The sequence below is a fragment of the Oenanthe melanoleuca genome, chromosome 17 (genome assembly GCF_029582105.1).
Source record: "Oenanthe melanoleuca isolate GR-GAL-2019-014 chromosome 17, OMel1.0, whole genome shotgun sequence".
Taxonomy (NCBI): Eukaryota; Metazoa; Chordata; class Aves; order Passeriformes; family Muscicapidae; genus Oenanthe; species Oenanthe melanoleuca.
In genome coordinates this window covers 10943533-10958324 of record NC_079350.1, presented here as the reverse complement: position 1 = coordinate 10958324, position 14792 = coordinate 10943533, and the positions used below count along the sequence as shown (strand labels likewise).

General features: G+C 55.3%; 1 protein-coding gene across 1 annotated transcript; it reads left to right on the top strand.

Annotated features, from left to right (window-relative positions):
* Positions 1 to 694: 694 nt before the first annotated feature.
* Positions 695 to 14275, top strand: ENTPD2 (ectonucleoside triphosphate diphosphohydrolase 2). Its single transcript, XM_056505421.1, has 9 exons — positions 695 to 3109; positions 8950 to 9067; positions 9555 to 9705; positions 10335 to 10494; positions 10587 to 10814; positions 11128 to 11394; positions 11600 to 11719; positions 11997 to 12131; positions 13150 to 14275. The coding sequence occupies exons 1-9, from the start codon at positions 2999 to 3001 to the stop codon at positions 13348 to 13350; spliced, it is 1491 nt and encodes a 496-aa protein (XP_056361396.1). The 5' UTR covers positions 695 to 2998; the 3' UTR covers positions 13351 to 14275.
* The last annotated feature ends 517 nt before the right edge of the window (positions 14276 to 14792 follow it).

Here is a 14792-nt window from a genome sequence, read left to right as displayed (position 1 = left end):
CTGGTCCCTTGCTGCTGTGGCCTCATCACAGTGGTGACACAGGCTGTAATAATGAAAAATTGGCATTAAATTGTGGGGAACTTATTGCTGCCCCACAGCAAAACCTGCTCCTGTGTCTGGTGAATTGTCTGGTTATTTCAGGTCACAATGCCATTTTCGTGTTTGGTCATGCTGAGGGGATCTGTCCCTCCTGCTACAAAAGCAGTTCCCTAAAAATTCATGGCAGGACCCTGGGAATGGTCAAGGCAGGATGAACATATGAAGAGCAGCACTGTGGAGGTCAACAGAGGTGACAGAGTTGAGATGCTGGCAGGCAGACAGGTGACAGCATGGCAGGTAGAGATGTGGCAGAGTGGTAGCATAGCAGAGCAACCAGGTTGTGCCAGTCTGGCTCCCTATGCAGTTGCTTGCTCATTGAACCTGCTTATTTGGGCAGATTGTATGCTTTACAACCTGAGTCCTGCAGGTGACAGGTGACATCTGTTCTTGCCTTTCTTTGATGGTGCCCAAAATCCACATCCCTGTTTCCTCAGACAAACAAGGCTGCTCTCACCTCCTGCTATTGGAGCAAATTGCCTGCTTCGTCTTCCATGGCAAAGAAGGCCCTCCCTGCCCTTTGCTTGCTTTTTCACTGAAGTTTCTTGTGCCTGGAGCTCAGGCACTGCCCACCTGAGGCAGCCACCTCAGCGCAGACACCTGCTCTTCCCCAGGGATGTGGCTGGGTTCCCTCCGAGTGGCTGGGGCTGCACACACACCATGGGCAGAGGCACTGCCACCCTCGGTGCCCTGCCTGTGGTGCCTTGATGGGACTACACGGGAAAGGAGAAATTACATGAGCACCTCCCCTGACCCCCCATAATGGGGCAGCAGCTGGCAGTGCCCGACCCTGGCTGGGCTGAGGTCAGACAGCTGTGTTGGGGTGTTCCCCACCTGAAAGTACCGTCACAGGGTATTTGGATATTTCTCTCGCTGTACATGCCTTGCCCAGCTGACTTTCCCCTGGGAATGAGAGTATTTCCACCTCAGCATGTCCAAGCTTTTGGTGCTTTCCTGTTTGCACTGGAGATTGAGTATCCTGGGGCACAAGTGATTGTCCTGGGCTCGGCACAGGGTCCCTCAGACCTCAGCTCACACCTACTACCCCCTTGGGGCTGGAAAGAGGGTGGCAAAAGTGACCCCATAAAGAGGAGGAGCAGCCTCCCCTGGGGAGGGAAGGGATGGCAGCCCACATTTCAAAGCCACCCATGGACAATTTGGGAATAGGATGGCCAAGCCTGCACAAGACCAAGGAATGGAGGACACACACATCTCCCAGGATGGGTCCCACCACACCAAGGACTACCTGCCAGATAGGAACTCGCTCCGAAGTCCCCAAAGCCAAAAGAAGGATGAGGAGGAAGGAGACCATCGCTACTCCTACAGGGTGCCCCCCAACCCTGTTTCTGCTCCCTACCATCCAGAAGAGATTTTTTTTGTTCCTTCTCAGTCTTTGAAGGTCTCATTCTTTGTCCATCTAAAGGTGAACCAGGAGGTTTGAGAAAAGGATCAAGTGCAATCCAGAAAAGATTTCTCTGTGGTAATCCCTGGAGCAGTTGCACTGTAGAGGACGGCAGATGAGTGCCTCAGAAGGTGAGGTGAGCAACATGAAGAGTCAAGAATAGGCAGGTATTTTGCCCATAGAAACTTGAGAAGAGTCAGCCTGGGAAGGCAGAAAGGCAGTGGAAATGATGCTGTGCTGAGCCTCAGGGACAGGACTATGGTTTCCTGTGACATAATCAGCAGTAAAGGGGAACAATTTTTTCGCATAAATTAATATATTCATGTATTGGAGTAGATTGACACGGATTTCCAGGATTAAGTGCTTAATGAATTGAAGTGAGGAGGTAAACCCCTGCAAACAGACTCACAGATTGAACATAGCAGTCCTGCAGAGAATCCCTGCTCCACACTGATGGACACTGCAAGGGTAAGAGTGACTCTCTGTGCTCCTATTTAGCCATTTTCTTCCCCAGATTCTGCTGCCAGCCACTGCTTTGGGGACAGCACTGAAGCTCTGCAGAAGGTCCAGCGCTGATGCAATGTGTGCTGTGCATGGGTCAGCTGTGAGCGGCAGAAAAGCTCCTTGCTTCAAAAAAATATAGGGAAGTGAGACAGGCATGAGGAGCCTCAGCTCACACCCTCAGTGTGAGGGTGTGACCTGACCCTCAGCCTGCAACCCAGCTGCTCTAGGAGCCATGTCCACCAGCCTTCTCTCCTTGTTTATTATTTTGTTCATTGTTGTATCCCACGGTGTAAGCAAGCTGCAAATGTCCTTCTCAGAGGAAGGAACCCAACCTCCTTTGGCTCGCTGCTCCTTATGCAAACGCATCGCATTACTCTTGGGACCGTATTCAAAACAGCCTCAATATGCATCTGGGCTCCTTAGGGCTGTCACGAAGTTCTTGTGATGATTAAAAGCAGGAACACAGCCACAGTTGTTAATCATTGTAGATGAGAGGTTCTTGGAGCTTTTCTGTATCTCAGGATGTTCTCACATGCCACTGAACCCATCTAAGGACAAAGCCTCAGGGCGGGGTCAGGATGGGATTGAGCCTGGGGTCAAGGACCATGCCCAGAGGGGTACATGGGGCTGATCCCAGAGACATAGGCTGTGCCCAGGAGGAGGGACAGAATTGGGCTGAGCCCTCCCGGTAACGGTGATGTTCGAGGGACAGAGCTGATTCTGGGGCCGGGGCGGTGCCTGAGAGGCCGGGCTGGAGCTGCTCCCGGCCAAAAGGACCGTGCCTGTGGGGTGTAGATCGGTCCGGTCCCGGGGCGGAGGCAGCAGGAAGATCTGAGTCCGGGTCCGGACAGCCGCAGGACACGGAGCCCGGTGTCCCGGCCGGGTGGGCCGGGGCGGCGGTGACTCAGCCGGGAGAGGCGGGCGAGGAGGAGGCGGGGGAGGAGGAGCGGCAGGAGCCGCCGCCGCTGCCGAGCCGCTCACCTGCCCGGCTCCGCCATGGCCCGCCGCCTCGCCGTCCTGCTCCTGCTCCTGGCCCTCGGCTGCCTACTGGGCATCCTCCTCCTCCTCCTCGGCTCCGGGAACACACGGGGCCCGCCGGGCTTCAAGGTGAGAGGGGCAGCGCGGGGGCACCGGGTGGCCTTGGGCTGCCGGGGGCTGGAGGAGCCGCCGTGGGTGCCTCGGTGCACGGAATTCCCGGTGTGCGGGATAACTCCCGGTGAGGGAGAGACGCCGGCATCAGAGGAACGCCAGCGTCACGGGAGGCGTCGGGGATGAGGGGTCCCTCCTCTGCGGGGAGGGTCGCAGGGAGCAGCCGGGGATGAGGGGTCCCTCCTCTGCGGGGAGGGTCGCAGGGAGCAGCCGGGGATGAGGGGTCCCTCCTCTGCGGGGAGGGTCGCAGGGAGCAGCCGGGGATGAGGGGTCCCTCCTCTGCGGGGAGGGTCGCAGGGAGCAGCCGGGGATGAGGGGTCCCTCCTCTGCGGGGAAGGTCGCAGGGAGCAGCCGCCGCTGGGTGCTCAGAGACGGAGCCGCCCCAGTAGCGAGACCCGTTGTGTGGCACCTCCGCTGTGGGGCCTCCCGGCTGCAGGACCCTCGGCCGCTCATCCCTTGTGTGCTTTGGGAGGGGCGCATGTTGAACACACTGAAAGACAGCAGCCCCCCAAGCCAGAATAGCCGAGTCAGCATCGCTGCTATGGTTCCGCCTGGTCCAGGGCTCCCCTGAGCACCCCAGCTTCTCCCCGGGCTCCACTGCATTGCTTAAGCCAGTGCTGCTGGGTAACAAATGCATTTTCCTTTGAATACAAGCTGCTTTCCCACCGCACCCCCCCCTCCCCCACTTTTTCATAGTAAATTCAGATGATGAAAAAAGTTCCCGAAAAATTTCTGTTGGCCAAGTACTTCTTTTTAAGCCAAGTCTTTTGTTTTAAAATAGTCCCAGGCTCTTGTCCTGAAATAGTTTGTCTAAAACCCCCTTTTTCTCATCCCAAGCAATTTACTTGGAAACTTTCTGAGCCAGCCTGCATGCCAGATGTGCTGCTGCCTTCACTTTGTGCTTGTTAGATGTAATGAAGACTAGAATGAGAAGACAAGCTGCCTTAGCCAAGATCACCCTTTTTGCTCTTAGTATAAACTGCCAATTATTAACTCCTTCTCTATGACGCCTTTCTTTGCCACCCATTGCCACATGTTGGGGCATCTTGAGCAGTGCCCTGAGCTGATTTCAGAGTGGATTTTATCTGTTGGAACATGGAGGAATTAGATTGGTACCAAGACCCCCATATGTAGCACTTGGATCAGCCTGGAAAGACTGTCTTCTTCCTGGTTCCAAGATGGACCTTTGATTTTAAACCAAATTAATTCCCAGAAACTATTTTTCTTGAGCTTTTTTTTTTTTTTTTTTTTTTTCTGGTGCTTTTTCTCTCTCTGAGTGGTAGCACCTTCTAGTCTGCAGGCAGTGCTGTGGTTTGGGGCCAAGCATCCCTGAACACCCGACTGGGTCCTCACTCTGCTCAACACAAGGCCTGGCCCAGATACTCAGGGTTCCTGGACATGCCAAGTGCTGTGAAGTCCAGCATGGTGTGCGTACCAGTGTCCAGCAGTGCCTGTTCTCATAGAGTTGGCATCAGGAAGGTGCTGGGGATTTACTTTCACACAAAGCTCAGTGCTGTTTTGAGAATGCAGAACTTTGTGTTATTTTAACTGAGCCCAAAAGATGCCCACATGGTTTAGAGGTTGGTCCCGCTATGGGAGACCCTGGGCACATCTTCTGACAGCCTGGACGAGATGTGGTCCTTGCTGACTCAGTCCACGTTAGCTGCTGGATAGTGCTGTTCACTGCTGAGCTACAACTTCACATCTTCCCTTTCCAGACCCTTGGCTTGGAATACAGCCCTAAAACCACTCTGGATTAGTTATCTCGCTGCTGAGGGACTGATCCTTCCCTCATGGGTCTGCAGTGGAGCTCATGGCCTGAGTGCTCTGAGTTGCTGCCTGCTCTTGACAGCCCTTTTCTTTCTTCTTTTGGCACATGTATCTCTGGCAGTTTCTACGTCCTGTGGCTACCACAGCAGGAAGGAAACCTGTCGCAAGTCACTGCAGACCTGGGTGCTGCGTGACTTCACCACCCTTGAGAGAAGCAGAATGGTGGAGGGCCAGGGATGAGCCCCTCGTGACATCAGCCAGCCTGGCGAGCCTGTGGGATGGGGGCTGGAGACCTGGGCATGGCCATGGGGCACAGTGCCAGGCAGCAACACATGGGGCATTCTCAATGTCTCCATCTGCCTCTGCCCCTGGGCACAGCCATACTGATCAAGAGCCCCAGCCCTACCCGTGGCCTTTGGGAACATGATTGTCCCCTCTGCAGGGACTTTAGGACTGAGCAGCCCTGACTGGGGCTGGACTGAGTGATGTTGGGGAGAGCCCTTGGGACCATGGGTGACCCAGGAGCAATAGGAGCAGCAATAGGACTGGCATTGGAAAACTGTCCCAGTGTGGGGCCACAATGGGGACCTCTCTGTGTCCCCTCCACCTGCAGCATCACCAGGGTCTGGTCAGGGGGCTCTGTTAGAAAAATCCCTGTGCCACCATGTGTTGGGGACTATCCTACATGCATGAGGCCCTGCCAAAGCCCTGGGCACCAGCAGGCAAACATGCCAAGGCAGATGAGAGGGGTGATGAGAGCCAGGTGCTGGCGCAGGGGTGCGGCAGGGCATCCTTGTGTCTCCCCAGCGCTCGTTTGCAGTGTGCTTGTCAGCAGGCACAGGGCAGCTCAGCTGGCAGAGCTGAGGCAGCACTTACACTGCAGATTACTATTGGAGTGGGCTTTTATCCTCTCTCCCGGAGCTTTCTGCCTGTAGGACCCTTGGAGCCCACCTGCCCATGCCCGTGGCTCACACCCACACAGCAGCACACTCTGCTCTGGGGAACGCTGTGGCTCCGATGCCTAGGCCCGGGGTCTGGGCAGGGACAGAAGCCAAGACAGGGACAGGATCTGAGGCCAGGGGTTGGCACCATTGCACACCACTCGTATGTGACCCCATTCATGATTTCTGTGTGAATGCTGGAGGCTCGGGACTAGAGGAGATGACATTCCTTCATCACTGAGAACATACTAGGCTGCCCAAGTCTGCCTCAGTGCCTTCATGCACCTACACACAATTCCCACTCTTGCTTACCACTGCCATGAGAGAGACAGGATGCCAAGGCCTGTGCCCCCAGGAGGGGCTGGTGACTTGTCTCATGCCAGGGTGGCTGTGGGGTGAGCTGTGGCAGCAGTTGGCCAGGCACTCTCTGCAGTGGCAGTGCCATCATGTTGCAGCACCTTACCTCAGTCAGGCCAAGCGCTGCTACTGCTGCTGCCAAGGCTGGGGGACCCACAGAATGCTCCTCACTCCACACCTGGTGGCAATGGGCTGGAGGTCCAAGAAGAGAGACCTCCATCCCAGCCTACAGGTGTTGGCAGCAAAGGGCACTAGGATGTGCCTACATGGGGCAGCAGTTCTGCATCCTGCTCCAGCAGTGCCACTGTTGTCCCAACATGTTACCTCTGTGTGGGGCTTGCCCTGGGTACAGGCTCCATGCTGCTTCTCACTGCCTGCACTTCCCTGGGCATGCACGTGGTATGTGTGCCCTCGCACGCCCATGCACACGCCTCTCCTAAATGCATGTTTGCACAGACATGTGCACCCATGTGCACACATGCTGGCACACGTATGCGTATGCACACCTCACCTGTGCGCATCCACACGCAGGCACCCTCACATACCTACCTCTACATCTAAACTTGCACACAGCTTTGTATGCCGATGCACACACAAACTTGCGCAGTCCTGCAGCATGTACCCCACATGCACACATAAATGCATGCACATCCATGCACATGTGCACATACATGTGTGCACCTCTCTACATGTGCAACTCCACCCCAGGATGTACCCTCATGAATGCACCCTGGTACCAGCTCTCCATGGGGTGGGAAGTGGGGCACAGCCGAGCCAGCCCTGCTGAGGGTGGGAAGAAACTCTGGGAATGAGCCTTTTCCCTGTCACAGGTGGTGGGTCTCCTCCTGCCCACCATGGAGCCAGCAGTGTAGCCATGTCCCTTCCTGCTGCGGGGTGAGTCTGGCATCTCCAGCATCCCCCTCCCAGGCTGACCCACATTCCTGGTGGGTGGTACCAGGTATTCCTGGCACTGCAGGTCACTCTCATTATCTCATACTCCAGCATCTCTCAGCCCTTACCATCATGTACATATCCCTATTTTCAACCTTGTCCCTCTCTATGGACTTCAGCCCCTCCATGGCATCTCTGCTAGAGACTACTCCCAGGGTCTTGGCTATGCTCAGCCCTGGGTTTGGGATGACCTATGGATGTCCCCTTTGGGGACAGCTTTGTCACTCTGCTCCTGCTGGTGTCACTCCAGATGATACTTGGGGTAATGCGGTGCCTTGTGAGCAAACCAGAGACATCTGCATGTTGGCTACAGGGTGTTTGGGCACATGTAGCACCGAGGTGGACAGAGGGGGGTCCCCTGGGGCTGGACCCTCCTCCAAATCCCCTGTGCCTGGTCAGTGACTGCTCATCTGGGGATGCAGGAGTGACCACAGGATTCCAGGGTGGGCAGGCAAGGCGAAGGTTGCTCTGGCAAGAACGGACTGGGGTGCCACGTGCTGGGCAGAGAGGGTGTTGAGAGCCCTCTAAGCCTGTGTGTAGCACTCACCCCAGAACCCAGCCCAGGAGGCTGGGGAGATGTGTCGGGAGGAGTTGTCAGTCTCTTTTCTCCTCTCGGCAGTGTTTGTCAGGAGCTGAAGCTGCTCCACTGCTCCAGCCTAGCCACAGAGGGAGATTCTGTTCTAGCTTGTAGCTTTTGGCCTGGAGCATGAGCAAATCACTGAGAAAGTCTGGGAGAGTCACCCATGTGAGATAGTCCCCTGAGGGAGCAGGAGATACCACTGGTGCAGGGCCATGGGTTCATGGTGTAACTGGGGCTACCTATAAGTGGGAACCTCAGCTGTGCCTGCCTCTGCCCTGACACTTCTATTGCCTGAGCTGGTGAAAACCAGGTGGTAGGGACAGGGGTGGCATGGGGGACCCATGGCAAGCAGGGGTGGGGTGGCTTCCAGAGCTGGATAGGGAGAGGAGCTGCCTACTCCAGCCCTTGGTTCTATCGAGTCTGGGCAGGGCAGAGCAAATAGAGACTCATAGGAGGTTTAAGCCTTAGGTGGCTTCACCCCAGAGATGCTCGGTTGTGGTGGTGCTGGATCCTACCTTGCTTTCCCCCCATACTTACAGCCCTGAGGGGGCACAGCAGGGGCCAGCATGGGCAGCCCTGAGACCATGGGCAGCAGGGGTCAGGCAAACGGGTCCACCCAGGGGTGCTGCAGGAAGCATGTATGGTGTCCCCTCCCTGGGAGCTGGGTAACCTTGTTTGGCAGGAGAAACAGGGTTATTTATAGCCAGAGAATGGCAGAGCCATACAAGGGCAGGAGGGATGAGGGGCCTGACAGCCCTTCTTTGGCCAAGAGCATCCCGAGGAGCCATTTCAGGTGTCCCTCCCCACCACCAGTCCCAGGGACCTGCTCGCATGGCTCAACAGGAGCCAGGAGTGATGGTAACCCACAGGGGGGGAAGAGCCCCCTGAGCTGCACTCAAGAGGGTCCCCTTACCCAAAAAGCCAGAGTCCCTGTGCTGTTCCAAATAGCATCCCAGGATGGCCAGTATCCCACTTCCACTCACATCCCAAGGCAGGGCCCTGTTTGGGCAGGTGTGGGCCCAGCAGTGCCAAGCTGGGCTGAGCAAAGCCTGCCTCTGTCAAATGATGCTCCAGAGCTGCTGGACATTGAGAGGGCAGGAGTGGTTGTGCACTGAGCCCCAGTGCCTTCCCTTGGTAAGGGCTGGAACAGCCAGGGGACCTTCAGCCTCAAGGCCTGACACACTGCTTTACCCCTGCAGTATGGCATCGTGCTGGACGCTGGGTCATCCCACACCGCCATGTTCATCTACAAGTGGCCTGCAGACAAGGAGAATGACACCGGCGTGGTCAGCGAGCACAGCATGTGTGATGTGGAGGGTAAGGGCTGGCCCTGGTCCGGGGCTGGTGGCAGTGTCTCTTGCATCTCTGTGGCAGGGCAGCATGGTGTGAGTTCCCCTGCTGTGCTCAGCTGCTTCCCTCTGTATTCACTGGTGTAGTTACATGTTCTAATGGGTTCAGCTCTGTTCCTAAAATGTCTCCCAACTCCCTGTAAGGTTTGCAGCTACACTTGTGGTTTATCTTTTCCTGGTAGATACTGAACCACCAGGGAACAATCCAGCTCCCTGCTTAGCCCAGTGAGGAGCCAGGATCAGTTTTTCACTCTTCCTTTGTCAACCTTTCCCAGACTGTCAGCCAGCAGGGGATGCAGTGTGGGCAGGGAGATGTGGCTGGACTCTGGATGGCTCCATGCCCACAGAAAATTGCCTTTTGGACAGCCTGAAAGGGGCAAAGCTGCTCAAAAGGCATCTTCCCACTAAGCATCATCCCCTCACCAGCAGGGAGCAAAGCTGTTTCCTTCTCACAGGTCCTGGCATCTCCAGCTACAGCTTGAACCCTCCGGCAGCCGGGACAAGCCTGGAGCACTGCCTGAACCAGGCCCTGAGAGATGTGCCCAAGGAGAAGCACGCGGGCACCCCGCTTTACCTAGGTGCCACGGCTGGCATGCGCCTGCTCAAGTGAGTGCTCAGGGGGCTCCTGTCATACCACTCTGACATGCCAGCTTGCCACACACAGCAGGGGCAGAGGTGGTGAAGGGTGGCTGAAGTGTTGTCCCTTTGCTGGGCAAAGCTCTTCACCACCCAGAAGCCCAGTGCTGCATCCCCTGCAGAAGTGGTCCTGCCTTTCAGAGTAGGATATGATCTGCAGGGAACAGCCAGCATAGCACTAGTGGAAAGAGGCTGTTGTGGGGCCAGCACCAGGATAATCCACCCAGACTTTTTGGATGCTAAAAGGAAAATCCCTTGCACCCACTGCCAGCCTGACTGGGGCACAGTGAGAATAAATATCCCTCAAAAAGCACACAGGGGGAGGAGTTGTGCTTCACTCACTCAGCCCAGGAAGGATGGATTCCATTGTCCCAGCAGGAGGGAGCACACTTCATTCCTGCTACCTGCCTCCTTCAGCAGAGACTAAGGGAATTACCTGGTGGTTTTTTTGGGACATGTCTGTGGGTACCCAGGCAAGGGCTCACCTCTCTCCTGGGCCCTCATATGGCAGTACTGGCCCCCAAGAGCTCTAGGGATGGGGAGGGCTCTGCAGCACTGTGGCACAGGCCTGTCACTCTGCCCTCTCACTTGGCCCACAGCATTGCAGACCCACACGCGTCAGACGCTGTCCTCAGAGCTGTAGCAGCCACACTGAAGATGTACCCCTTTGATTTCCGGGGAGCAAAGATCCTGTCAGGGGAAGAGGAAGGGGTCTTTGGCTGGGTCACCGCAAACTATCTCCTGGAGAACTTCATCAAGGTGGGCAGGGGATAGTCACATCCAGTGGGATTGCTGTGTTGGCTGGGCAGCTCATCATACACTTATGCCTGCTCTTGTCCTCTTTGGCTCAGCGTGGATGGCTTGGAGAATGGATCCAGCCTCAGAAGAAGACCCTGGGGGCCATGGACTTTGGGGGTGCTTCCACACAGATCACCTTTGAAACCAGGGACATGATTGAAAACCCCAGAAACAAGATGATGCTAAAGCTGTATGGCCAGGCATACCAAGTCTACACGCACAGTTTCCTCTGCTATGGGAGGGACCAGGTCCTCAAGAGGCTGCTCTCCAAGCTCCTCCAGGTACAGTGTGTACTTGATGCAGATGCTGGCTGTCATGACCTCACGGTTGCCCCTTCACCCTGGTGTTTATGCTGTCCTTCAGCCCTGGACCAGCTGCACACCTTTACCAGCCAACCCAGGTTTTGCCCCCAGCCCTCTCCTGTGTTCCCAGGGCTTTCTTCTCAATTAGATGATGCAGCCCTTGGCTAGAGCCAAGACACCCCAAGCCATTTTGAGACACTTTTGACAACTGCTCCATGTCTTGCTGCTCAGGCTCTGGGGGAGCTGTGGCTATGGCACAGCTCATGCACCCCATATGTCCCTCCTCCGGCAGGCTGAGAGCTACCAAGCAACTGTCTCCCATCCCTGCTGGCCTATGGGCTACAACAAGAGCCTGTTGCTGAGCAGCATCTATGACAGCCCCTGCACAGAGAAGGAGAGGCCAAGCCTTGCCTTCAACACCACTGTTACCTTGGTCGGCACTGGGATTGGGAGCCTCTGCGCTCTGCATGTCAGCAAGCTCTTTGACTTCACCAACTGCTCCTTCTCCCACTGCTCCTTTGATGGCGTTTTCCAACCGAAGGTTTCAGGAAACTTCATTGTAAGTCTTGACATGGAGGAGGGTGGTGACCTGGCTGCTGGCTGGGCAGGTTGTCCCCAGCTCCCCAGCATCATTTGGCAGCAAAGTCAGACCCCCAGCTCTGCAACAGTGGTTGTTGGAGCCCACCACACTGGCCAGAGTGTCTGCTGATAGTGAGAGAGTTTGCTCCCAGCCTTTCCCACAGCTGCTCCTTTCCCTCCATCAGGCCTTCTCTGCCTTCTTCTACACGGTGGACTTCATCCAGACCGTGATGGGAAGACCCGTGCACCTGCCCAGTGACCTGAAGGATGCTGCAGAAACTGTCTGTGCCACCAGCTGGAGTGAGGTGGGTTCCCTGGGCATCATGGGAAGGAGGAGGCTGCTTCTTGTGAGGTATCACCCAAGCTTTGAGAGAAGCCCTTGGAGGTCACTGGGTTTCCTGGCACCAGTGGATTAGGGGGAAGGGAATTTATGGCTCCTACGTGGGACTGGGAGGGGGCTCAGTTGGGTATGGGCAGCCTTGGCCTCACAGGTGTAACCACCCTGAGCTTCAGGCCACAGATACAAGCCTAGCCATTGCTGGATTGACCCCTCTTCTCTTTCCCTCTGTGCATCCCACCCAGCTGCTTCAGAAAGCCCCCAAGCTGGAGAAGAGGCTGCCAGATTACTGCGCTGTCAGCATATTTGTATATTTGCTCACCACCAAAGGCTACAGCTTCAACAACCATTCTTTCCCCAACATTGCGTTCCAGAAGAAGGTGGGTAGCACCAAAATACATCCCCATCCCATGGGATCTCTTTGGAGTTAGGCCAAAGAACCCTGCAGGAGAGATGATCCCACACAGAAAAAAGAGCCAAGCAGAATCAAGGAAGATCTCAGTAAACAGGGGTAGGATGGAACTCTAAGTTTTTGGAGGGATCTCCTAGGGGATGGAAACAAATAAGATGAGCTGGCTGTTGGGGTGGTCATAGGGGCAGGTCCTTCAGCCCTTCCTTGGCTGTCAAGACACCAGCCATTCCAAGCAATGCTTTGCTGAGGCTTTTTGGGAAGTTACCTCAGGGCAGGAGCCCACTTTTGTCTGCACGTGTTATGGGATGTGCAAGGAGATCAGGATTGGCCTGAGTGTACAAGGCTTTACTCCTAGGGAATGAGCTCAGTTCAGCACAGGATGGTCACTGCTCTGTCCTTGGGCTGGCTGGACCTGTGGGCAAGCAGAGGCTCGGGGGGCTGTGGGCTCCCCCACACTCTTCTCCCTTGCACTGACACTAAGGCTGTCCCTGAGGGGTCTGGAGCATAAGTCTTATGAGGAGCAGCTGAGGGAGCTGAGGGGACTCAGCCTGGAGAAAACTAAGCTCAAGGGGAACTTTCTCACTCTCTACAGCATTATGAACAGGAGATTGTACCCAGGTAGGGGTTGGTCTCCTCTCCCAGGTAATATGTGACAGGATGAGACAATGGCCCCAAGTTGTGCCAGGGGAAGTTTCAGTTAGATTTTTAGGAAAAATTCCTTCATGGAGTGTGGTCAGGCATTGGAACAGGCTGTCCATGAATGTGGTGGTAATCATCCCTGGAGGGATTTAAAATGCGTGTGGATGTGACACTTGGGGACATGGTTTAGTGGTGGCCTTGGCAGTGCTGGTATTAATTGGTTGGACTCCATGATCTTAGATGTCTTTTCCAACTTCAATGATTCCATGATTCTATGATTCTAAAGTCTCCTGAGGCCCATGCAGCTGGGCTGGATGGGCAGAGACCATGCCATGCTGTTTCCACAGGCAGGAGAAACCTCCATTGGCTGGGCCCTGGGCTACATGCTGAACCTCACCAACATGATTCCAGCAGAGAAGCCCTCATTCCACAAAAGCATGTTGTACAACTACTGGGTCATCCTCATCCTGCTCTTCGTGGTCACCACCCTGACATCACTGATGACTGCCATCTGCCTGTTCCGGTACAGTAAGTCCAGCATAATCTGATGGCAGGGACAGGGTGGGCCACATCTGCAGGACCACTACCATCCTACCTGCTGGAGGCTCCATGGTCTGAATGCCTGGGATGTGGCAAGTGCTCAATGTCCTCCAAGGCCTGACACCGTCCCAGAAGGAAAGCTGTCCCCTTTTGCCCTTCCCCTTGCCCTCAAGCTGCAGGAAAGGAAGGACAGAAGAGGATCACTGGCCCTGTGGGAGAAGGGCTTAAATGTTTCCCATTACTGCTCAGGGATGAACCCTGAGCAGGCTTGGGAATGGGACATTCAGAGCTAGGACATCTTTTTGCCACCAGAGCTGAGTTGAACTGGGCCAATGAGCCCAAGCAACAACAGGATTCATTTACATGTGTATGTGTATGAATGGAGAATATTACTTACACAAGTCCTTATAGCTGACCTCACTAGCCTGTCCCTGGAGCATCAGCCCTGCCTTCTGGGGAGCTCTGGGCATCATCCATGTTGTTTTTCTGGCTGACACACAAAACCCACTGACCTTCCTGAAAGCAAGGTCTTGGCCTTAGCCATTGGCCTCAGCTTTGGGTAAGGACTTAACAACAACCAGATGTAGGAAGATGGCAGCTTCCAGGTCCCACTTCAGCAACCATACATGGTGCCTTCACTATTCCCATGGTTCCTATGCCAGACTTGCCTTTGCCACAGCCAGAGACTCCTGCACACCCCGGTTCCTGCAGCTCCGTGGTGCATGGCTATGCTGGCACAGAGCTGATGGGCTCCAGCACTGTGGGGCTTTGCTCTGCACTGGGATTTGAGCCTGGATCACCCTGCATCAGGCAGCTGGGAGGATGCATCTTCATTTCTAATTGAGTAAGGACATGGATGTACAAACAAGAAGAAGGTTTGGTTTTGTTTGTTTGAGGTTTTTTAATAATCTGAAATAAACGTTTGTAACCACAGCTATGGCTCATTGGCTTGCGATCAGCGGCAGGCAGTTCAGCCTGGCTGTCTCATGGGGGCAGAGCCCCTCAGCCACATCTAACAGGTCAGGCTCTGTCTGAAGATCTCAGCCCTTGCAGCCTGTCCAGTGCTGAGACACTAGCAGGGCTCTGTGCGCTCTACCAGCCTGGAGACTACCTCAAATAGACCAAGGTGGGCTGGACACTTCATTCCAGACCCACCTGGAGGTGGAGGAGTTCTAGCCAGCCACAGTCACCAAGCTCATGTTTCCCCAGTGCTGGAGGTCACCTCAAAGCCAGGAGCAGGCAGCTTAAGCTGTCCCTCATTGCCGCGGCCCTAAGCAAAACCACCTGCCAGCGGCCTCCACTACCAAGGCCCAGTGCTGGTGCTCAAGGGTGGGAACAAAGCAGCCCACATTTGCTGCTGCAGTCACTGGCAGCTCAGATACACCAGGACACACATCATGGTGCTCAGTAGCTGCATGGGATTGGTCCCAGCCCTTCAGTCCTTTGGGAA